The 25048-nt window shown below is 35.0% G+C and overlaps 1 protein-coding gene across 2 annotated transcripts in view; it reads right to left on the minus strand.

The window, feature by feature from the left end:
* Window positions 1–7618: 7618 nt before the first annotated feature.
* The window catches only part of CHIC1 (cysteine rich hydrophobic domain 1), a 36385-nt gene continuing 18955 nt past the window's right edge, over window positions 7619–25048 (minus strand). Inside the window, exons 4-6 of one of the 2 annotated variants that reach the window (XM_024766420.1) lie at window positions 9537–9593; window positions 9222–9281; window positions 7619–7904 (exon numbers count right to left, since the gene is read on the minus strand). In XM_024766420.1, coding sequence (XP_024622188.1) covers window positions 7854–7904; window positions 9222–9281; window positions 9537–9593 — 168 coding nt within the window. In that variant the 3' untranslated portion in view covers window positions 7619–7853. The remainder of the gene's footprint in view (window positions 7905–9221; window positions 9282–9536; window positions 9594–25048) is intronic. The other variant, XM_024766422.1, reaches the window with a different exon arrangement.

Here is a 25048-nt window from a genome sequence, read left to right on the forward strand (position 1 = left end):
CTACGTGGTCAAGTTTATCAATCATTTCCCCCGGCCCCCCCCCCCCCCACAGAAAAAGAAAATGAATGCTCCATCAAAAAGGGGCAGGTTGCTATTCAGCTCTTGCTGATTGTTCACATGTGGAATTTCTCAAGGGAAGCCAGAAATCTGGATTTCTATGTGAAGTCTCTTAAATGCTGGCAACTAATTCAAAATGTGTGAAAAAAAATTCTGCAGGTCAAAAAGACACGTGTATCTGAGGACTGGTTATAGCTTAGTTTGCAACCTTGATCTAACCCAACCTCTTACCTTGGAGATGATGGATAAAATCAGGCTCACTGAGTGTCCTGATTTTTGCTAGAGGTCACTCAGGTGATAGAACAGGGATTACAACTCAGATTTATGGTAATTACAACTGAAGAATTCTCTATCTCCCAGAGAATTTCTTACATTTAGGTAAGTGAAGCATCCCATAAAGTGGTAAATGTTATTTAATGACAGATTTAAAGGCATGTGGCTTCTGCCCTCAATAACATTAAATGCAATGTAAAAGTATTTCCTACATAGCATATCCTACTCCACATCCAAGAAGTTATCAATGAAAAGTATAGATTTTTATCCATCCACATAGTAAAGTTTCAAAAAAGAATTTTAAAACAAAACATGAAACCTCTCTGTAGGTTTAAGTGTGTCATCTCTGCTTTAACATTTTAAAATTTATAGTCTTTTTGAAATATTCAGTACAATTACCAGAGATACTGGGAAACATCATACAGTTTTTCTTATTATGTTACATTTGCTGTTTTGCTAAATTTGCATGTTTTTAAAAAATCTAATATTATTGCATGTTAATCACCTTGAGTAATAATAACTCAAGTAGAATGTTAACACTTGAGTGTCTTATATAGTCTGCTAACAAGAGTCAAAACTTTTGCCCTGAGTAGCTTCACATTTCAACATTTCTTGCACTAAAACATTATGCTTGGTAAGGTGGAACTCCACTTGTACTTTTATTATTTTTTTTTTTTGGCGGTACACGGGCCTGTCAGTGTTGTGGCCTCTCCCGTTGTGGAGCACAGGCTCCGGACGCGCAGGCTCAGCAGCCATGGCCCACGGGCCTAGCCGCTCCGTGGCATGTGGGATCTTCCCGGACCGGGTCACGAACCCGTGTTCCCTGCATCGGCAGGCGGACTCTCAACCACTGCGCCACCAGGGAAGCCCTGTACTTTTATTTTTACAGTTCACAATTAGGCATGCAGGGTGAATGCAAAGTTGTTTAGAAACAAATTCCTACTTAGCCAAATGCCAAACGCTGGGCACAACCAAGGCCCCCAAAGCCAACAGATAGCATGAATTACTTACAGGGTTAGACATAACACTAGCAAATGTGGGAAGGGGCAATATGCAAAACAAACATTTTAAAAGGAATCCTTAATTACTTTATAATGATGAAAGCAGGAAATGGAAGGAAGAAAGGAAGATGCACCAAAGAACACACAATTCATTAATACAGATTTGCACTTTATTGTAATTTTGCATCCTGAGATAATAAAATTTAATATCTGACAAGTGAACAACGACAGAAGCAGCAGTGAAAGTTTCAGAGAGGCAGGTATCCTTCATTTTGGCACAGCTGTATATAGGTTGAGTTCTTCCAGGGGAGTCACTCCCGAACTCAAGGGAGAAAAATGATTCATTCCACAGGCTATATAACAATACAAGATGCATGAACGTTCTCGGCTTAAATGGACATATTCATTTTTATCCTTTTCTGGTAAAACTGTCCCAACAGGAATCCTCTGCCAAAAAGTAGAAATCCTAGGCTTTTCAAACAAATATTTCTATCAATGCCCACCTTCTAGCTACCAGGATTTCCTGTTTTTGTAGCTGAGACTCATATTTGTACGTGGCTAGTCCAAGGATGGCAAACTAGCTTGTAGATTATATAATTTCAAACATTTGTAACTTGTTTCAAAGTCCAGGTATTAAATCAATTTTACACTATTTGCTTACTATAAAAATGAAAAATTAAAAACTTAAGCAAAGATCAAAGCAAACAAAATAAGCAGGAATAAAAGGAACATTTGAGAAATTATTGCCTTGACTCATCATGTTGACTTTATAAACAGAACTACTTTGAGACTCAGATATTGATATTTACTCCAATGCTAGAACATGACATTATAACACTTTCCACATCTGCGATCCTATATGTGTGTGTATGTATGATTTACACATACACACCCAGATAAATTAGCTCAGTTATATCATCCTGAAACAGAAAAAAATGAAGACAAATTCTAACCTGAAGTTATATAGCCCAATCTAGCCAAAACACACACACACACTCTAGCATTTCATTATTTAGGGACTAGGTAAGCAACCTGTAGAGGTCAAATAATCTTTGTTCCTTTATAAAAGTGGCTCCCAACATTTTTACCATAAGGATCCCTTTATTATTCCTTCCCCATATTTTCAAGTATTTTATTTATTAAATTGCATGTAACAATAGGCTTTCTCATTTAAAAAATTAATCAAAAGCATAACCACCATTCACAGTTTCTGATCAGTGTATGATAACCAGTGTTAGAATCTAAGAAATATAAGCAAATGTGTGTAATTCAATGTCTTAGTTGGCTTGTGCAGTAGGAATATTTTGGGTAAATGTATGGTTTCTAGTATAACTTTTTGAAATACTGAAAAAGGTTCAAGAACGACCCCACTGCTATTTTCATCTGCCCCAAGTTGAGAACCATTGGTTTATATCCACATGCTTTTCCTCTCTAAATCAAGTATTAATATAACACAGTTACCCATGTTAACATATAAGGGATTAATAACAAAAATTACAAAAAGAATAGATTAACTGCAATACTCATTCTGTAAGGTGTGACTGAGAAAGAAAACATAACAACATAGACTTAAAGGACTCTATTTAGAAATTACCAAATTATGATGTACAATATATCCTTCAGTCAATTTCAAAAGCACATTAATATATGAAAAAATCCTCAATTCCCCTGTGAGGTAGGTCCAGATTATTGTCCCCACTTCCACAATGAGGACATGAGGTACAGAGGAATTAAGCAGCAGAGCTACGAATTAAACCAGAAGTGACTTGGGTTTGACTTCTATACCACTTTCCTTTCCAGCTAATATTACCAATTTGTTCCAACAGATGTTTTTGAGGATATGGAACTAAATAAGACACTGAAGCAGATATTGGATAGGATATGAAACTCTTTTTCACATTAATGTCAAAGTGGGTCCTATCAGATCTCCATTGTTCTCACAGCCATAATTCTTGCCCAGGTACCAACTGCATATAGTCAGATTCCATGTAGGTAAAGCCCATAGACCTCATTCCTCAGTTCCTAGGGAAACTGCAATCATTCATATCACTATGGAGGGGCTGAGGTCTAGCAGGCATCAGGTTGAGTCTGTGTGATATGAACACACATCAGCTAGGAGCCAGTTGGCAAATCAAAAGTTTACTGTGTGCAGGGCACTGAGAATTTCCACCAAGGGTAGTAGATTTGTGAAAAATCATTCTGAGATCCTGTAAACATTCCCTAAGGATTCCTAGAATCACAGAATGTCAGGTGACCTCTAATTTTCTGTCCAGCTCTAGGTTCAATCCCATGATTTTACAGATGAAGAGACTGACATGTAATGTAAGTGACTTGCCTGGAGCCCATTAAATCATTTCCTCATATAGTATGAATCTGACAAAGTCCACAAAAAATGGAACATATTCTCAGGCTGCCATCATAAACATGAAAAGGCTGGCTCAGAATCAGGAAAGAGAAACTGGGGGCAAGATATGGAGATGTATACATATACATACATATATATGTATCTCCTTATATTCAGTCCACATATTACATCAACAGGTATTATTAATAAAATCTATTCATTTTTTTGTGGAAAATTTTCCAATAGTTCACCATTTAAAGTAACCCAAACAATTTGACAATTGTTGCAAAATGGATTAAAGCAGAATTTTATAGGTATAAGAGGACCTAATTTCAATGAATTTGAGCATCTTATCAAATTAGCAGAAAGTATTTCCACTATGTGAAATTGCTCCAATTAAATGGGTGTATACAATTTCTATATCCCCTCAGGTCAATATAGTCAATTCTAATAAAATACTATTTGGAGGCTTTATGTTTAAGAAGTGGGGTTTGATTTTTTAAGTGGCAATTTATATGTAAACAAAATAAAATTCTAATGATTTTTTTAAAGCTCTCTTACATTAAAAAAAATCCCTATTTGTTTGAAGGCTTACAAATGTCATGGAATTTCACTCAAATTATGAAAAAACAAGAAAAAAATTCATTAAGATGGTAGAGTGCTAAACAGTAACACAGTTTGATTAGCTGATCAGACATTAGTGTTTACAGGTCATAATAATATGAATTGCATGTGTGTTAAATACTTAAGCAGGTTTTGGTAGAGCTTCAAAGACCATTGTTCTTCCAGAACCATGTTAAATTACATGTTTACTAGCATTAGAATTATACTAGTTATGTAAGTGACTGACAGTCCTGTTCTGTAATATTTTCTCACTAATATATCTCACGATTGGGGGAAACCAAGGAAACAAGCTTTAAATAATGAATAGAAGAAATATAATGTACTATCAAAATATTCTTAACACTTAGCTGAAAAGGATGGCTTTAAATATAAGGATTTACCAATTCATTCATTCTGCTTCCTTCAGCATAAAATGTTATCTTTATTCAAAGAAGACAAGGCACTTCTCCATCTACTTCTAACATTTAACTACAATGGTCTCTTTCCTAAATTAACATAGCAGGTAGAAGGGAACAAAAAGTAGCTGAAAAATGTTAAAGCTTATTTCATTTTATACACAATTTACGGAGGTGGAGATGCATAATGGAAAGTCAGAGAAGGAACAGTTTTAACTTGTAACCTCAAAGCTTTGTAAGGTACATGTTATTTTCTCTGGAAACATCTACGCAGGTTTCATAAAGAAATATTATGCAACAAAGAAATTCAAAATTAGTTTCTTCAATCTAAAAACAACTGTCACAAAAATACTTTATTAACTTGACATGTTGTATCCTGAGGATGTAAGAAAAAAAGGTCAATGGGGGAGAAGTTAATGTCCACAGTGTACTCTGTCATTTTAGCATTCACTGCTGCCAATACCACTGAAACGAAAACAAATCCCTTAAAGGACTCCAAAATACTCAACTGCTAATCAGTCCCCTCCAAAGGAAAAGAGTTTGAAAAAGCAGTCATATAAGAAAGAAAAAAAGGAAATTGCGTATTTTCTGAGTAGTTCAAGAATATGAGTTGACCAGCATAATGAACAGTAAGATAATAAATTTAAGAGCTATTAGAGTAGGTTTTATTTTTTTTAAAGATTTTTTTTGATGTGGACTATTTTTTAAAATCTTTATTGAATTTGTTACAATATTGCTTCTGTTTTATGTTTTAGTTTTTTGGCTGCGAGGCATGTGGGATCTTAGCTCTGCAACCAGGGATCGAACCCACACCCCCTGTATTGAAAGGCGAACTCTTAACCACTGGACCGCCAGGGAAGTACCCTACAGGAGGTTCTAAAATTAAGTTTACACATGCTGGTAAATACTTTTTATGATAAATACTACTGTAACTTGAATTATATACTCTGTCACCTCCAGATGTACTCTATTTCTGTCTCATTATTTGTTTTATGGAAACAATTCACTACTTCCTGCTATTCTTTGAGCAAAACAAGTGTGATTTATACATGGCAGAAAAAGTTACTATGACCATCATATGGCCAAATTCTAAGTTTACAGGAAAAAATGAGATTATAAGGGTTGACACTTAAAAGTAATTATTCTATCAGTGATAATTAGAAATTCTGTACTATGCTAGAAATCAATTTTGGTATTAAACTGTCACAGTTTGAAGCATAAACCTGATGATACTAGCTGGAACATAAACCATAGATACAATTTTTCCCTGACCTTATCTAGAAAACAAGACATTTGGTATGCATTTTCAGAGGTTTCCACTTTGTCTATAAAAATATACCTTCAGTTTTGCAGCAGACAAATGATTTTTGCAGGCACACACAATATATTAAAAGTTAGAGATTCTGGGTATGGGGGTAATAATGGGGTCCTACAGAGGGAGGTGGAAAAGTGTTTGCGCAAAAAATTACAGTCACATATCAAATAGTATCTTTTTTTCCCCCTCTTCTTTTACTGGTCTAGGACTGTGGATTTCAAATTAGGCACAAATTTTAAAAGTGGCTTTAAAAGGCTTGACCTTGTATGAAGAAATGATTGTTCTCTTTACTGGGATGAATGTTTGCCTTAAAAAGTTAACTAAAAGCAATTAAGACTAAGATGATAAATAAAATATTCAGTCCCAGATACTTTATTTTTAGCACTAAGAATTACAAATAATGCCTATATACAGGCACAAATTTGAAGTTGAATTAATGCAATGTAAAGCTTTCATTATGTTAAAAATTCAAATCTAGAAGAATTAGAGGGTGGTACTCTCACAATAATGTGAAGAGAAATAGAGAAATATGCACGTACCAATGAAAAGGCAACGTATGGCTAATTTATAAACTAAAATACTTTTGTCTAAATACTTATCTTTCCTCATTAATAATATCCAAATGTTTACAAAGGATCCTCAAAAAGAGGATTAAGAGTATTTAATCAATTATGAATCAGCCACTTTAGGTACAGCTTTTCAATTAGCTCTCTGTCTTTCTCAAAGTAGATTATCATAACTCCAGAAAGGGGTTAGCAGTGGCTTTCATGGGGGGCGGGTCTAGACACCTCCTAAGATGTCTGAAATCTTGAAACATTCCTTAAAGGTCATAATTGTGTGTATTTCCAAATGAAGGAAAGGATACATAAAGGGAAATAAATGAGGAGACTTGAGGCTATGAAATGTGTCAGATGTCAAATGAATTCTTTTGGGGGTGGGAGTAGAGGACAAAATGGGATTTACTGAATTAAATGGAAAAAATAAGGTTCTTGGTTTCAGGTGCAATGCAGATCTCAGACAATGATTTCAATTTTAATCCACTCATTACAAAGGGCAACCCTGCCCACACCTGAAATTTTTAACATACTTATTATGGCTTTGCCATAAAACAGCATGTTAACAGTCTCTACATTCAAAAGGATGCTTGCAAACTTCATTCATATTAAAATCTACGCAGAATCGTTGGCAATACATTAAGAGTTACATTACATTCTGTAAACCATGGCATATCACATTTTACATTACGCAAAGAGACAATATTTACAAGTCTTAAGGAGTTTAAATATTTTATCCACTAACATAAGTGATAATTTAGCAAAGTGCAGGACAAAACCAGTGCTATTAATTACATGTCCTTTAAAAGCAGGTAAGAGTAAAACCATTTCTAGAAGCTACCAAAAGCTTATTTATGTATGTCCAGTAAGGGATTACAGAGCATTAAGTAGCCTAGAAAAATGATGCATATTTAGAAACAGTGAGTATGAAAATTATAAGGCAGCATGCTCAGAACATGTTTTTGTTTTTTAAACACCAGCACTGATGTTTATTTTTAGTGGCTATATATATATATATATATATATATATATATATATACACATATATGTATGTGTGTGTGTGTATTTATTTAAAAATTGACAGTGCAAAACACAAGCCTCATTTAACAACAAAAAAGATGTGCAAAATTTCTTCTTAAACCAACACAAATGAAAGTGTGAGGAGAATATTCTACCATTATAAAGAATAAGTTGAACACAGCAAAGGAGACCATCTTCATTCCAAAATCATCTACAAGGCACTAAGGGTAGGAAATGACAGGTAATACAGAAGTGACTGAATAAAATCCCTCAGTCAGGTCGGAATATGGGATATTTTGGTAAGAATTCTATTAGTATTACCTGTAAAATAAAAATAAACAAGAATATATTGACAAAATAATTTTCATTTACTATAAATTATATATAACCCAGAGAGTCTATAATCATTTTTCACAGGCCTATATTTTGATCCTGTACTATAAAGCAAGTGAAATATAGAAAACAGTTATAAAAGGAACTTACCACAAATTATCATTAGACTGGCAATTAAACTGGAAAACATAATTACTTACTGTAGCTAATAGCTTTATCACCTGATTTACAGTAACTGTTTAGGTGCAGAAAAGCAAACCCTATAACATTTTAATGTCTTTCCCATCTTCCCTCAATCCCCCCCTTTCTTTTTTAGCAAAGTCGAAGGGATTAAAATTTTGTTACATGGATTAGAAGAAATACCTTTATATATATTACGTCCCTCTATTTTTTCAATTAAAGCAGCTAATATCGGTTGAGTATTACTATCTTTTAGAAGTTTTTTGTAAAAACTAATAAAGTGTTCAAGTGGATTAAAACATTTTAATTTAAAACAGGTTTGGAAATATAATAATAAAAACTTAAGATGTTTATAAATTTATATAAACTTACAATAGTTTATATAAGATTTTACCTATAGAGAATTTTAGATTTGTGGTCATTTGCACATTTTCCCCAAAACTATTCAAAGTAGAGAAAGATACATAATAATCCTTATTTATGAAATAGAAATGGAATGTTTATTATTAAATATATACTATATGTATATAAAAGCTTGTACATGTAAATACTACATGTATTTAAAGCTTGGATGAATTTCATATTCTTTTGAATGTTAATGATGCTGAATTTGTCACTTTGGTTATATGTGGATTTATGCTTTATGACTAAGATTGCATAGCTTTTATTAAAAAAAAAAATTAGGATCTATAGTTTCTTCACTGAAAGTTAAATATCAGCTAAGAAAAAAAGCCAGGGAAAGGAATCCAGAATTCAGAAGTCAATTCCTATTTTATGTAAGTTTTGACAAGATTACATTTAGAAATATTTTGTTCAGCAGCAGCTGTGCCCATCACCATATGCGATGGTTTGCATGTATGTTAAAAAGAAGATTAAGGTTATGCAGTGTTTTCATCTGAGCATACTAGCTAAGATTTTTCTAAGATCTAAATAATTGTCAGCTTTCAAGATATTTTATGTTGGCTACAAATCTAAAAAAGGTGAAAGGAAACCTCTATGTTCCAAATGACAAAAGTTCAAGCTGAGGAGAAAAAAGGTAGAAAGAAGATTTGACAAATGATAAATCACAATGTAACATTCAGGATGGAATCCAAAAAATGTAATTAAAGGTAACTGCATACTTACATACTCCATCATATTGCTAGTTTCACATTTCCTTTTAGTCAACTTCCAGTGCAAAGCAAGCTAAGAAAGTAAAGTTTGTTAAGAATTTTGATAGCAATTTACACTAATTATTACCTACACATTTGAATAAATCGCCGAACAATAATCCAGGAATAAGATACAAAACATTGCATTTAAAAATACTTTGTAAAGGGTATATATTAAAAATTGAGTATTAGTTCTCTAATCCATGCATTTGTGGCCTGAAAAATTCCCATTTTTTCAATTTATTAATGGAAGTATGAATGGGACACTTACTTGCTTAAACTTTCTTACCTTGTGATATAATCTGTTATTTTCCCACTCTAACAACTTCTGAATTGATCTTCTGGTCTAAGAGAAAGAATCAAGACTTTGTTACAAGATGAATTGAAGAGCTTTGTAAACTATGTGTATCTATATTCTTCTGCTTACTTGTAAGATCCCATTATTCTCTCCTCTTTTTCTTTTCAAAATGAAATATGTACAAATTACTCTGTGTTGTGAGTCCATTCACTGGGCTATTATAAAAACATTACCAGGGGCTTCCCTGGTGGCACAGTGGTTGAGAGTCCACCTGCCGATCAGGGGACATGGGTTTGTACCCTGGTCTGGGAGGATCCCACATGCCGCAGAGCGGCTAGGCCTGTGAGCCATGGCTGCTGAGCCTGTGTGTCTGGAGCCTGGGCTCTGCAACGGGAGAGGCCGCGATGGTGAGAGGCCCGCGTACCACAAAAAAACCCAAAAAACAAAACAAACATTACCAGTACTCCTAGTAGTCCATTTATGAACCTAAATCTAGATTTTCATATACATTTTCACAGGGTTACTTTTTTAATATACATGTAATATGCCAAGCTAATCTGATTACTCATAGAAAATTTTCCTATCAGAGCTCTTAGCACAACACCTGGCAAATAGCAGTCAGTCAACGTCTACAGGTTGAATAAAACAAGCCAACATATATCAGAATTTCCACTGAAAAGAAATATAAAAACAGCCAGTAGGAAAACATGTATTTAGAGGAAAAAATATAAACAACAGAAGCAGCACTGTAGTAAACAGGAGGACAGAGGACAAGTTTCTCCATCTGGAGTGCATATATTTTGCAAGGAATAAGAAAAGTTTGCAAAATCTTCAAAAACATTAAAATTAAGGATTGTTAGGCATTTTTGATTTTTAAGAAAGGGTTTATAAGGTTTCTGATAAAAAAGGCTAGTAGGCATTGTTAAATTTTAAAACTACTTGTTAAAATTAAATGATTTACAAACAGACTATATCTGACATGATTTCCAAAGCACCAACATAAGAAACTATTCTAACTGTTCAACCACGTAAGTTAACAATGACAATTGTATTCAGCTCATCTACAGTGGGCCAGATCAGCAACAATGCCAGTTAAAGTATACTACTGGGCCACTGTACTTGATACAATCTCTCTAAACAAAATCAGATGGGTAACAAATAAGTAAATTGGATGAGTAGTTATAAATCTTTACACAAAGAAAACCCCAGGCCCGGATGGCTTCAATGATGAATTCTACCAAACAGTTAAAGAAGAAATAATACTATGAATATAAATGCAAAATTCTCAACAAAACACTAGCAATCATTATATCATGACCAAGTGGAATTTATCCTAGGAACACAAAAACAAAATGATGTAATACATTATATTAATAGAATAAAGAACAAAACCCACATGATCATCTTCATAAATTTAGAAAAGGCAATGGACAAAATACAGTACTCATTCATGATAAATATCCTAAAAAAAAACTAGGAATAAAAGGGAACTTCCACAACCTAATAAAGGGCACCTATGAAAAACCTCCAGCTAACATCACACTAAATGGAGAGAGACTAAATATTTTCTTCCTAAGATTAGGAACAAGACAAGGATGTCTCCTCCCACTACTTTTATTCAACATTGTCCTAGATGTTATAGCCAGGGCAATTAGACAAAATAATAAATAAAAGGCATCCAAATTGGAAAAGGAAAAGTGAAACCATCTCCATTTGCAGACAACATGATCTTATACAGAGAAAACTCTAAAGCACTACTAGAACTAATAAATAAGTTCAGCAAATTTGCAAGAAACAAGATTGTGGTAGGTAGAATTCTGGCCTCCATGATCTTCACCTCCTGGAATTACACCTGTGAATGTTACATTACATTGCAAAAGGGACATTGCTGATATAATTAAAGTTACTAGTCATTTGGCTTTAAAATAGGGAGATTATTTTAGATTATTTTGGCAGACCCAGTGTAATCTCATAAGCCCTTAAAAGCAGAGAATTTTTTCTGGCTGATGGAAGAATAGTCAGAGGGGTTTGAAACACAAGAAGTACTCAAACCACCATTGTTGGCTTTAAGGTGGAAAGGTCACATAGAAAGTCTAAGGAAGAAATGATTTCTGCCAAAACCTGAATGAGCTTGGCAGTAAATTATTTCCCAGAATCTCCAGAAAGGAATGCAGCCCTGCCAGCACCTTGATTTTGGCCTTGTGAGATCCTAATAAGAGAACACAATTGAGCCAGCCACACTGTACTGAGACTTCTGACTGTGAAATAAAAGGGTGTTGTTTTAAGCCATTAAGTTTGTGGAAATTTGTTATGCTAGATAGAAAAGTAATACAAGGTTCAACATATAAAAATAAATTTTATTTCTATGTATAAGCAAGGAACAATCTGAAAATGAAAGTAAAAGATCAATTCCATTCACAATAGATTTTTTCTTTTTATATGTTAATCCCATCCTCCTAATTTATTCCTATTCACACAGATTTAAGAATAAAATATTTAGGAATAACTTTAACAAGAGAAGTATGAGATGTGTAAACTGAAAACTAAGAAACACTGCTAAAGGGAATTCCTTGGTGGTCCAGTGGTTAGGACTCTGTGCTTCCACTGCCGGGGGTCCGGGCTTGATCCCTGGTCATTGCTAAAATAAATTAAAGAAGAGGTAAATAAATGGAAAATATCCCATATGTATTCATGAGTTATAAGACTCATGTAATAGCATTTACAACATATGGTGATGGGAAAATTGGATATCCAAAAGAAAAATGATAAATTTGGACCCCTATCTCACACCATACACAAAAACTAACTCAAAACGGATCAAAGACTGAATCATAAGAAATTAAACTTTAAAACAACTAGAAGAAAGCACAGGAGTACACCTCTATAATCTTGAGTTAGGCAAAGCCCTCTTAGATATGATGTAAAAGGCACAAGAAAGAAAATTTTAAGAGATAAGTTTGACTTAATCAAATTAAAAGTTTTGTGTGTCAAAGATACCATCAAGATAGTAAGAACCCATCCAGAATGCCAATGTGAGGACCTTATGAAAGTCTCTTCCCTGGAGAGACAACTATTAAATTTGTCAGTATTAGTAAGTACAATCATTCAAATGTTCTAGAGATTGATCAAAGGGTTTACAACAGACTGAGAAGTATTCATTCAACAAAATCTATTGAAAATAAGTAAGAACAGTGGGAAGCCTTGGTATTAGAGCTAGGCACTATACTCATATCCACAGCTCTGCCTTGTGGAAGAACTGTTTAAGCAAGCTTGGGAGCTGAGTGTCAGGCAGTTCCCATATCTTCCAGATACTTAGAGTGGAACGGCTCTTCTGGGTAGTTTTGGAAGATGGTGAAAATAGGCAGATCCCATTTTCCACAGCTCTGTGTTATAGAATGCCTATATCAAGTGGGTGGTGGCAGCAGGGCAGCACCCATTTCCCTACCTACAACTTCTGCAAAATAGGCAGCACAGTTGGTGAAGAGTGCAGCCCCCCTTTCTGGCACACATCTATATCGTGGGAGAGCTGTTATAGTTGGTTTGACAACTGAGTGGCAGTTCTTACCTTTCCAGCTTCCTAGGGCAGATATATTCTTGGTTGATTTGACCGATGGGGAATATTAGCAGACCCCACTCTCCCTGGTTTTAGGTTAAAAAAGTATCCACAACTAACATCATACTAAATGGTGAAAGACTGTAAGCTTTTCCTCTAAGACAGAAGGAAGGCAATGATGCCCATGCTTGCCACTTCTATTCAACATATTACTGGAAATTCTAGACAGAGCAATTAAGCAAGAAAAGAAATAAAAGGTATCCAAATAAAAAGGAAGAATTATCTCTCTTTGCAGGTGACAATATCTTATGTGCAGAAAACCTTAAAGAATCCACAAAAAATCCTGTTAGAGTTGATGAACAAATTCAGGAATATTTCAGGATATGAAACCAACATGCAAAATTCAGTTGCATTTCTATACAAGAACAGCAAACAATTCAAAAGAGAAATTAAGAAAACAATTACAATTCCAATAGTTTCAAAAAGAATAAAATACTTAATAAATTTAAGCAAGAAGGCAAAAGACTTGTACACATAAAGTTACAAAATGATGCTACAAGAAATTAAAGACCTAAATAAATGCAAAGAATCCTGTGTTCATGGACTGGAAGACTTAATATTGTTAAGATGACAATATCATCCAAAATGATCACAGATTCAATGCAATCCTTATCAGAATCCCAGTGACTTTTTCTATAGAAATAGAAAAATCCATCTTAAAATTCATATGGAATCCCAAGAGACTCCTATTAGCCAAAAAAATCTTGAAAATGAGAAACAAATATGAAGGACTCACATTTCCTGATTTCAAAACTTACTAAAAAGCAACAATAACCAAAAAGAATATGGTACTTGCATAAAGACATATAGACCAATGGAATAGAACAGAGAGCCCAGAAATAAACCCTCGAATATCCACAACAGATTTTTTTAAATAAAATATTCTTTTTTAAAAAAAATTTACTTTATTTATTTTGGGCTGGGTTGGGTCTTCGTTGCTGCGCGCAGGCTTTCTCTAGTTGTGGAGAGCAGGGGCTACTCTTTGTTGCGGTGTGTGGGCTTCTCATTGCTGTGGCTTCTCTTGTTGCAGAGCACAGGCCCTAGGCACACAGGCTTCAGTAGTTGCAGCACGTGGTCTCAGTAGTTGTGGCTCACGGGCTCTAGAGCACAGGCTCAGTAGTTGTGGCACACAGGCTTAGTTGCTCCATGGCATGTGGAATCCTCCCAGACCAGGGCTCGAACCCGGGTTGCCTGCATTGGCAGGGGGACTCCCAACCACTGCACCACCACGGAAGTCCTCCATGACAGATTTTTGACAAGAGTACCAACCATTCAATGGGGAAAAAGGACTTTTCAATAAATATTGCAAGGAAAACTGGATATCCATATGCAAAAGAATTAAGTTGGATCCTAAATTTATGCCATATGCAAAAATTAACTCAAAATGGATCAAAGAACTAAACATAGGAGCGACGACCATAAAAGTCTTAGAAGAAAACATAGGAGACAGTCTTCATGACACTGGATTTTGCAGTTATTTCTTACATATGACAATGAAAGCCCAGGCAAAAAGGGGAGAATAGTTTAACTGAACTTCATCAAAATTAACATCTTTTATGCATCAAATGACACTGTCAATAGAGTGTGAAGAAAATCTAGAGGATGGCAGAAAATATTTGCAAATCACATATCTGATAAGGAATTAATAACGAGAATATATATAAAACACCCACAACTCAACAATAAATAAACAAGCTAGTTACAAAATGGGCAAAGTAATATACAAATACCCTAACCTAATATACAAAGGGCCAATAAGCAAATGTAAAAATGCTCAACACCACTAGTCATTACAGAAATACAAATCAAAACCACAATGAGATATCACTTCACACTCATTAGGGTGGCTATTATGAATAAAATGGAAAATAATGAATGTTGGTGAGGATCTAGAGAAACTGGAAACCTTGTGTACAATTTACCAGAGTAGAAATGCAGGAGAGGAAAACTTTGTGGGAACTAGGACTAGGATAGCAATACCTGAACTTAAACTGATGAACTGTTGGAAGCTCAGTGGGACAAGTTTGAGAGTTCAAAATTCCAAAGGGGCCCAGTCTTGGCAGAGACTCCCACACTTTTATGACTTTTATTACCAGAAGCCCTATCAGGTTCTCACAGTGATTTCAGAAAAATCCCCTCATTTTCTGGCAGGAGAAAGGGAAGAAGAGTCACATTTAAATATGCCCAGAACATTCTGTTCTTCTTAACAAAGCCTTCTCTCAAGAGAAACTATTGTACCAGAGCCTAACCTACTGGGGTATTACCAGAGGCCAACCAATCTTGGAGAAGGGAAATACACAATTCTAGAACCCTCTAGCTTTCCTGTCCCATGTAAAGTGGAAAATAAAACAAAACAAAATTGAGAAGCACTTGTGTAGAGCACAGCCCAGGAACACAGGCTAAATAAAAACCTTAAGCCTAATCACAATACTATAGAACACTTCTAGTCCCCCAGCACCTTGCCACTACATCAATAAGGCTTCTGTATTATAATATGAGGAATACAACTGAAAGAACTGTGCACCTCAGGTGATATCTAAGAAGTCTATAGGGAAATTCAAGGAAAATAGGCCAGACAAAATCAAGGACGCCAAGGAACGTTTAGCCTTCAATTTCCAACAGCTACAGCAAACAGTAAACACAGCCAAATGAAAATAAAATCTCACTTTAAAGGCCTATTTACCTCAGTTCCTTTCACTAGTGCATCATGTGTAGTTTTCAAACAAAAATTAGAAGTCATACTAAAAGACAAAAAAAGTTTGAAAAGGCAGAGCAAGCATCAGAACCAGACTCAGAAATGGCAGAGATGTAGAAATGATCAGACTGGGAATATAAATAAACTATGATAAATATACTACTTGCTCTTATGAAAAAAGTGGACAACATGAAAGAATAGATGGATAATGTTAGCAGAGAAATGGAAACTGTAAGAAAAATATCAAAAGGAAATGGTAGAAAGCCAAAATATCGTAACAGAAATGAAGAATGCCTTTGATGGGCTCATCAATGACTGGACATGGCTGAGGAAACCATCAATGAAGATTGAAGAAATATCAGTAGAAACTTCCAAAACTAAAAGAAAAAAAGAAAAAAGAACAGAATATCCAAGAACTATGGGACAATTACAAAAGGGACAATAGACCCATAATAGAAATATCAGAAGGTAAAGAGAGAAAGGAGCCGAGGAAATATTTAAAGCAATAATGACAACAGAATCCCCCCAAATTAATGAAAGGCATCAAACTCATAGACTGAAAAAGCTCAGAGAATACAAAACTGGATAAATACCCACAAATCTACACTTAGTCATCTCATATTCAAACTGCAGAAGATCAAGGAAAAATCTTGAAAGAAGCCAGAGGGGAAAAATACCTTACATATAAAGGAGCAAGGATAAGAGTTGTATCAGACATCTCCTTAGAAACTATGCAAGCCAAGAAAAGAATGGAATGAAATATTTAAAATGTTAAAAGAAAAGGACTACCAACCCGCAATTCCATCCGTACCCAGCAAAATTGTCCTTCAAAAATGAAGGAGAAATAAAGACTTTCTTAGATGAAAAATTGAGGGAATTTGTCACCAGTAGACCCACCTTGCAAGAAATGTTAAAATAAGTTCTTTAGAAAGAAGTATAATGCTACAGATAAGAAACCTGGATCTATATAAAGGAAGAGTGTTTGAGAAGGAATAAATGAAGGCAAAATAAAATCTTCTATTTCTTCTATTCTCAACTGATCTAACAGGTAACAGTTTGTTAATAAAAGTAATGTATTCCATGATTACGGTTTATGGATAAGTAATATGAATGGCAACAATGTTATAAGGAAGGGATGGGGGTAGGAATTATAAATATTCTGTAATAATGTCATTATTCTACCTGGGAAGTGGTATTGTGTTATTTGAAAGTGGACCTGGGGGGGGGCTTGAAGATGGCGGAAGAGTAAGACGCGGAGATCGCCTTCCTCCCCACGGATACACCAGAAATACATCTACACGTGTAACAACTCCTACAGAACACCTACTGAAGGCTGGCAGAAGATCTCAGACCTCCCAAAAGGCAAGAAACTCCTCACGTACCTGGGTAGGGCAAAAGAAAAAAAGAAAAAACAGAGACAAAAGAATAAGGACGGCACCAGAACGAGTGGGAGGGAGTTGTGAAGGAGGAAAAGTTTCCACACACTAGGAAGCCCCTTCGCGGGCGGAGACTGCGGGAGGCGGAGGGGGGAGCTTCGGGACCGCGGAGGAGTGCACAGCAACGGGTGCGGAGGGCAAAGCAGGGAGATTCCCGCACAGAGGATAGATGCTGACCGGCACTCACCAGCCCGAGAGGCTTGTCTGCTCACCAAAGCAATTATACCCCAATAAAGATGTTAAAAAAAAAAAAAAAAGAAAGTGGACCTGGATTAGTTGTGTATGTATATATAGTGCAAACTGTCTTTAGTGGGCAACTACTAAAAATATTAAAAAGTAGGATTATTGATATACTAAGGGAATATAAAAAATGGTGTCATATAAAAATACTTAATTAAAACCAGAGAAGACAGAAAAAGACTGTAAGATAAAAATAGGAATAAGGAACAAGAGTAATGAATATAAAACAGTAACCAACATGGTAAATATTAATAAAATTATATCAATAATTACTTTAAACATCAAAGGTATAAATACATCAGTTAAAAAACAGATTGTCAGAATGGATCAAAAAATAAGACAACTACATGCTGTCTACAAGTAACCTACTTTAAATATAAAGACATACACAGACTAAAAGTAAAAGAATGGAGAAAGATATACCATAGTAACAATAATCAAAGGAAAGCCAGAGTCACTTTAGTAATTTTATTTATTTATTTATTTTTTTGCAGTACGCGGGCCTCTCACTGTTGTGGCCTCTCCCATTGCAGAGCACAGGCTCCAGAAGTGCAGGCTCAGCAGCCATGGCTCATGGGCCCAGCCGCTCTGCGGCATGTGGGATCTTCCCAGACCGGGGCACGAACCCGTGTCCCCTGCATCGGCAGGTGGACTCTCAACCACTGCACCACCAGGGAAGCCCCACTTTAGTAATTTTAGACAAAGGAGACTTCAGAGTAAGGAAAATTATCAGACATAAAGAGAGGCATTACATAATGATAAAGGGTCAATTTTCCAAGACATAACAATTCTTAATGTGTATATGCCTAACAAAAGAGCATCAAACTATGTGAGGCAAAAACTGACAGAACTTCAAGGAGAAATAGAGGAGTTGACTATATAGTTGGCAACCTCAACAGCCCTCTATCAGAAATAGATCAAGTAGGCAGAAAGTTGGTAAAGACACTGGTGAACTCAACAGCACCAGTGATCTACTGGATATAACTGACATCTACAGACGACTTCATCTTACAACAGCAAATGACAGATTATCCTCAAGTTGATGTGGAACATATACCAAGACAGACCACATTCTGGGTCATAAAACACATCTTAACAAATTTCAAAGAACAGAAATCATACAGTGTATGCTCTCAGACCACAATGGAATTAAACCAGAAATCAACAACAGAAAGATAGCTGGAAAATCCACAAAACACTTGGAGATTAAACAGCATACTTCTATAACACATGACTCAAGAAGAAATCTCAAGAGAAATTTAAAAATATTTTGAACTAAATGTAAATGAAAGCAAAACTTATCAAAATTTGTGGGATACAGTTAAAGCAGTAGCATTGAATGCATATAGTAGGAAAGAAGAAATACCTTAAATCAATCATATATGCTTGCACTTTAGGTAAAAAGTGAGCAAATTAAATCTAAAGTAAGAAGAAAAGAAATAATAAAAATTAGAGAAGTCAATGAAACTGATAATGGGACTTCAATAGAGGAAATCAACAAAATAACTGGTTCTTTGAAAAGTTCAGTAAAATTAATATACCTCTAGTCAGGTTAATTAAGAAAAAAAGAGAGGAGACAAAAATGTTACAAAGTTTCAGAAATGAAATAGGGGTTATCACTACTGATGCTATGGACATTAAAAGGATAATACAGGAATATTATTAACAACTCTATGCCCATGAATTTGATAAGCTAGATGAAAAGGACTGATTATGTGAAAGACACAGTCTACTAAAACCCACACAAGGAGAAATAGACAATCTGGATAGGCCTATATCTATTAAAGAAATTGAGTCAATAATTAATAACCTCCCCAAGTAGAAAGTACCATGACCAGATGGGTTCAAACATTTAAGGAAGATATTATACCAGTTCTCTACAATCTACTCCAGAAAACAGAAGCAGAGGGAGTATTTCCTAATTCATTCTATGAGGCCAGTATTACCCTAATACCAGAATCAGACATAGGTATTATATGAAAATAAAACTGCAGATCAATATTTTTCGTGAACATAGATGCAAAAACCTGTATAAAACATTAGCAAAGAAATACAACAATGTATATACTACAATAAGTAGGGTTTATCTCAGGTATGCAAATCTGGTTCATCATTCAAACATCAATTAATATGTAAGCCATCACATCAACAGGCTAAAAAAAAATCACATAATCATATTAATAGATGCAGAAAAAACATCTGACAAAATCCAACACTCATTCATGATAAAAACTCTCAGCAAACTAGGATGGGGGAACTTCTTCAAGTTGATAAAGAATATCTTACAAAATCCCTACAGTTAACATCATACTTGATGGTGAGAAACTCAGTTTCCCACTAAGATCAGGAACAAGATAAGATCAGGAACAAGACAAGGATATTCCCTCTCACCATTACTTTTCAACATCATTCTGAAAGTCCTAGATAATGCAATAAGACAAGAAAAAGAAAATAAGAGGTGTATATACCAAGAAAAAAGAAACAAAATTATCTTACTTCATAGATGACATGATTGTCTATGTAGAAAATCCTGAAAAATCAAAAGAACTCCTTGAATTAACAAGCAATTATAGAAAGGTTGCAGGATACAAAGTATATTGGTATATATGATGATAGATTGGTATACATGATGGATACATGTCATTATACATTTGCCAAAATCCATAGAATGTACAAAATAAAGAGTGAACTCTAATGTAAACTAAGGACTTCAGTTAATAATAATGTGTCAATATTGGCTCATCTGTTTTAACAATTGTACTTCGATAGAGCAAGATGTTGATAATAGGGAAAATTGGGGGTTGACTGAGGGAGATATATGGGAACTCTTTTTTTTCTCAATTTTTTTCTGTAAACCTAAAATTGTTCAAAAAATAGGCTATTAATTAAAATATTATAAATAAAAAGTAAAGATGAAATGAAGATACTCTTAGATAAAAACTGAGAGGATCCATCCCCTGCAGACCTACCATATAAGAAATATTATGGGAAGTTCTTCAGGCTGAAACCAAGGTACGTCAGGTATTATTTTGAGTCCACACACAGGAAAAGATAAACTGAGAAGCTCAATGAACTCCAAGTAGGATAAACTGAAAGAGACCCATACTGAGAGAAGCTATATTCAAACCTTTGAAAGCCAAAAACAAGAAGAAAACTCTTGAAAGCCGCAACAGAGAAGCAACTTGTTATGTACAAAGAGATACTCAATAGGATTAACAGCTAATATCATATCAGCAACCATAAGGTTCAGAAGCAGTGGGATGACATATTTAAAGTGCTAAAAAGAAAAAAAATACCTGTCATCCAAGATTTCTATACTTGGCAAAACTATCCTTTCAAAAAAAGGAGAAATTAAGACATTCCCAGGTAAGCACTGAGGGAGTTCACTGCTATTAGAATTGCCTGTAAGAAATGCTGAAAAGAGTCCTTCAGGCTGAAATGAAAGAACACTGTACAATAACTCAAGCAACATGATAAAGTAAAGAACACTAGTAAAAGTAACTGCATAAATAAATATAAAAGCCAAAATTGTTCTCTTTTTGTTTTGGAACTTCTATTTTCTTCCTTTATGATCTAAAAGACAAATGTATAAAATGATAATTATAAATCTATGTTAATGGACACACAATATATAAGATGTAATTTGTGATAAAACATATATGGGGAGGCATGTAGATGCACAGGAGCAGAATCTGTATATTACTGAAGTTAAAGTGGTATTATTAATTCAAACTAGTGTGTTACAAGTTTAAGATATTAATTATAATCCCAAGGGTAACAACTAAGAAAATAGCTAAAAATATATACAAAAGAAATGAAAAGGCACGTGGTGCACTACAAAAATCAATTAAATATAAAATAGGGAAGTAATGGAGTTGTTTTCCAGCTCCATTATCAGAAATGCCAAAAGACAAAATGGCAAAAGTCCTCCCTTATCTGTTACAGACTGAATTATGTTCTCCTAAAATTCATATATTCAAGTGTCACAACCACCAGTACCTGAGAATGTGACCTTATTTGGAGATATGGTTTTTAAAGTGGTAATTAAGCTAAAATGAGATGATCAGAGTATGCCCTAATCCAGTATGACTAGTGTCTTAGTAAGAAGAGATTAGGACACAGACATATATAGAGGGAAGGCCAGGTGAAGACCCAGGGAGAAAAACGGCCATCTACAAGCCAATGGGAGAAGCCTCAGAAAAAATACATCAACTTTCCCAACACCTTGACCTCAGACTTACAGCCTCTAGAAATGTGAGAAAATACATTTCTGTTGGCTAAACCACCTAGTCTGTAGTACTTAATTAAGGCAGCCCTGGCAAACTAATATATTATCATCAATCACTTTAAAGGCAAATAGATTAAACTCTCAATTAAAAGGGAGAGATTTGCAGAATGGATTTAAAAACACGATCCATTTAAAGACCTAAATGTAAGACCCGGACACTATAAAACTCTTTAGAGGAAAACATAGGAAGAACACTCTTTGACATAAATCACAGCAAGACCTTTTCTGACCCACCTCCTACAGTAATGGAAATAAAAACAGAAATAAACAAATGGGACCTAATGAAACTTAAAAGCTTTTGCACAGCAAAGGAAACCATGAACAATATGAAAAGACAACCCTCAGAATGGGAGAAAATAGTTGCAAACCAATCTATGGACAAAGGATTAATCTCCAAAATATACAAACAGCTCATGCAGTTCAATATCAAACAACCCAATCAAAAAATGGGCAGAAGACCTAAATAGACGTTTCTCCAAAGAAGACATACAGATGGCCAAGAGGAATATGAAAAGATGCTCAACATTACTAATTATTAGAGAAATGCAAATCAAAACTACAATGAGGTATCACCTCACACCAGTCAGAATGGGCATCATCAGAAAATCTACAAACAATAAGTGCTGGAGAGGGTGTGAAGAAAAGGGAACCCTTTCACACTCTTGACTGGAATGTAAATTGATACAGCCACTATGGAGAACAGTAGGGAGATCCTTAAAAAACTAAACATAGAATTACCATATGACCCAGCAATCCCACTACTGGGCATATACCCAGAGAAAACCATAATTCAAAAAGACACATGCACTGCAATGCTCACTGCAGCACTATTTACAATAGCCAGGTCATGGAAGCAACCTAAATGTCCATCAACAGAGGAATGGGTAAAGAAGATGTGGTACATGTATACAATGGAATATTACTCAGCCATATAAAGGAATGAAATTGGGTCATTTGTAGAGATGTGGATGGACTTAGAGAGTGTCATACAGAGTGAAGTAAGTCAGAAAGAGAAAAATGAATACCGTATGCTAACACATATATGTGGAATCTAGAAAAATAGTACAGATGAACCAGTTTGCAAGGCAGAAATACAGACACAGATGTAGAGAACAAACGTATGGACATCAAGATAGGGAAGGGGGGATGGGATGAATTGGGAGATTGGGATTGACATATTTACACTAATATGTATAAAATAGATAACTAATGAGAACCTGCTGTATAGCACAGAGAACTCTATCTACTTCACTTTGCTATACAGTAGAAACTAACACCACGTTGTAAAACAACTACATCCCAATAAAAAAAGAAAAAATATCTTAACATAACATGGTAACACAAAAACAAAAAAACAAACACAAAAAAATACGATCCATGAGTCTACATGAGACTCAGTTTAGATTCAAAGACAAGTAGGTTGAAAGTGAGAGGACAGAAGATTTTCCATGTAAATAGTAACCAGAAAAAGAGCTGGGATAGATGATATCAGACAAAATAGATTTTAAGTAAGAAAAAATGTTACAAGAGAAAAAGATGGACACTATATGTCTTAATATGCTCAGGCTACTATGACAAAAGACCATATTCTAGGTGGCTTAAACAACAGTTCTGGAGTATCGAAGTCTTAGATCAGTGTGTCAGCATGGTTTGTTGAGTTCTGGTGGAAGTCCTTTTCCTCATAGAAGAACGACTTATAGTTGTCTATAAGTTCCTTATAGACAACTTCCTTGTTGCTCACATGGTAGAGAGATAGAGAGCAAGCTCTCTACTTTTTTCTTATAAGGGCACTAATTCCACCATGAGGACCCCACCCTCATGACTTCATCTAAACCTAAGTACCTCCCAAAGGCCAAAATACCAACCACCCCCAAATACCATCATATTAGAGGGGAGGGCTGCAACATATGACTTTTGAGGGAATACAAACATTAATTCCCTAACAATATATATTGATGAAAATATAAATCTTTCAAGAAGAAATGACAATGATAAATATATACACAACTAGCAGCAGACCTGCAAAATACATGAAGCAGAAACTGACACATCTGAAGGGAGAAATAGATATTTCTACAATAATAGGACTTCAATACTCCACTTTCAATAATGGATAGAACAACTTTGCAGAGCAGTAAAGAAAGGCAGGACTTGAACAACACTGTCAACCAACTAGATCTAACAGACATATACAGAACCCTCCACCCCACAACAATATGATACAAATTTCTTCTCAAGTATACATGGAGTATTCTCCAGGATAGGCCATATGCTATGCCACTAAACAAGCCTCAATAAATAAAAAAAGATTAAAACCATACAAAGTATCTTCTCCAATAACAATGGAATGAAATTAGAAATCATAAGGAAAACAACATTATGTTCATGTTGTAAGACTGAGATAACAGTCCCTTCCCTCTGAACATCCCTCTCAGTTTAGCAAATATTATAGCAAAAAAGGTAAATGTTAAAAGTAATATCAAATTTAAGGATGGTGGCAGGATTAGGCCTGAAAATTGACTGTAATAACACAGTGGTAAATGTAAGAATGGGTAAACAAAGACCTTCATTTCATATGTCATGTAAGCTTAGAATCCTACCAGAGCCAAGAGAGACTAGGAGCAGCTCAGGGCATTCTGGTCTGTATTTCTTTTCTTTCAACTAAATTGCTGGAAAAAAATGTCCATGACGTATACTGGCCAAAAAAAAGTTCACAAGGCAGACTGTTTACAAAGAGGTTCTTTTCTTGGAAACATTTTACCATCATTCATTTATACAGCAACCTTGTGACACAGGGCAGATTAATCATATTATTTCCATTTTATTTTGTGGATAGACACAGATGTGACTTCTATGAAGCTAGATACCCCATTAGAAATGGCCAGAGCCATTTTAAAATTGTTGTATTTTATTTTTTATTTCTCCATGTGGACAAAAAAAGCAGTGACGGGCCTTAAATCTCTTCATCATCACAATCACCATAAAAGTAACTAATATTATCTGGATTTTATAGGTGAGGAAATTGAGGCTCCAGAAAGGACAGTGCTTGTACAAGGTTACCAGCATGTGCTTGGTGCTTCATTGTCTAGTGTGTTAACATAGTATGTACAAAATCAACGGCCATAACTATAAAGTGTACAGAGCAAGTCAGATAATGTAAATGCTGCGTAGTTCTATGGTGAACCAGAGACCACGTGTCCTATTTAAAGGAAGGAGCCACCACTCAGCAAG

This window comes from Neophocaena asiaeorientalis, unplaced genomic scaffold (genome assembly GCF_003031525.2).
Source record: "Neophocaena asiaeorientalis asiaeorientalis breed wild unplaced genomic scaffold, Neophocaena_asiaeorientalis_V1.1 scaffold47, whole genome shotgun sequence".
In the NCBI taxonomy this organism is placed as follows: Eukaryota; Metazoa; Chordata; class Mammalia; order Artiodactyla; family Phocoenidae; genus Neophocaena; species Neophocaena asiaeorientalis.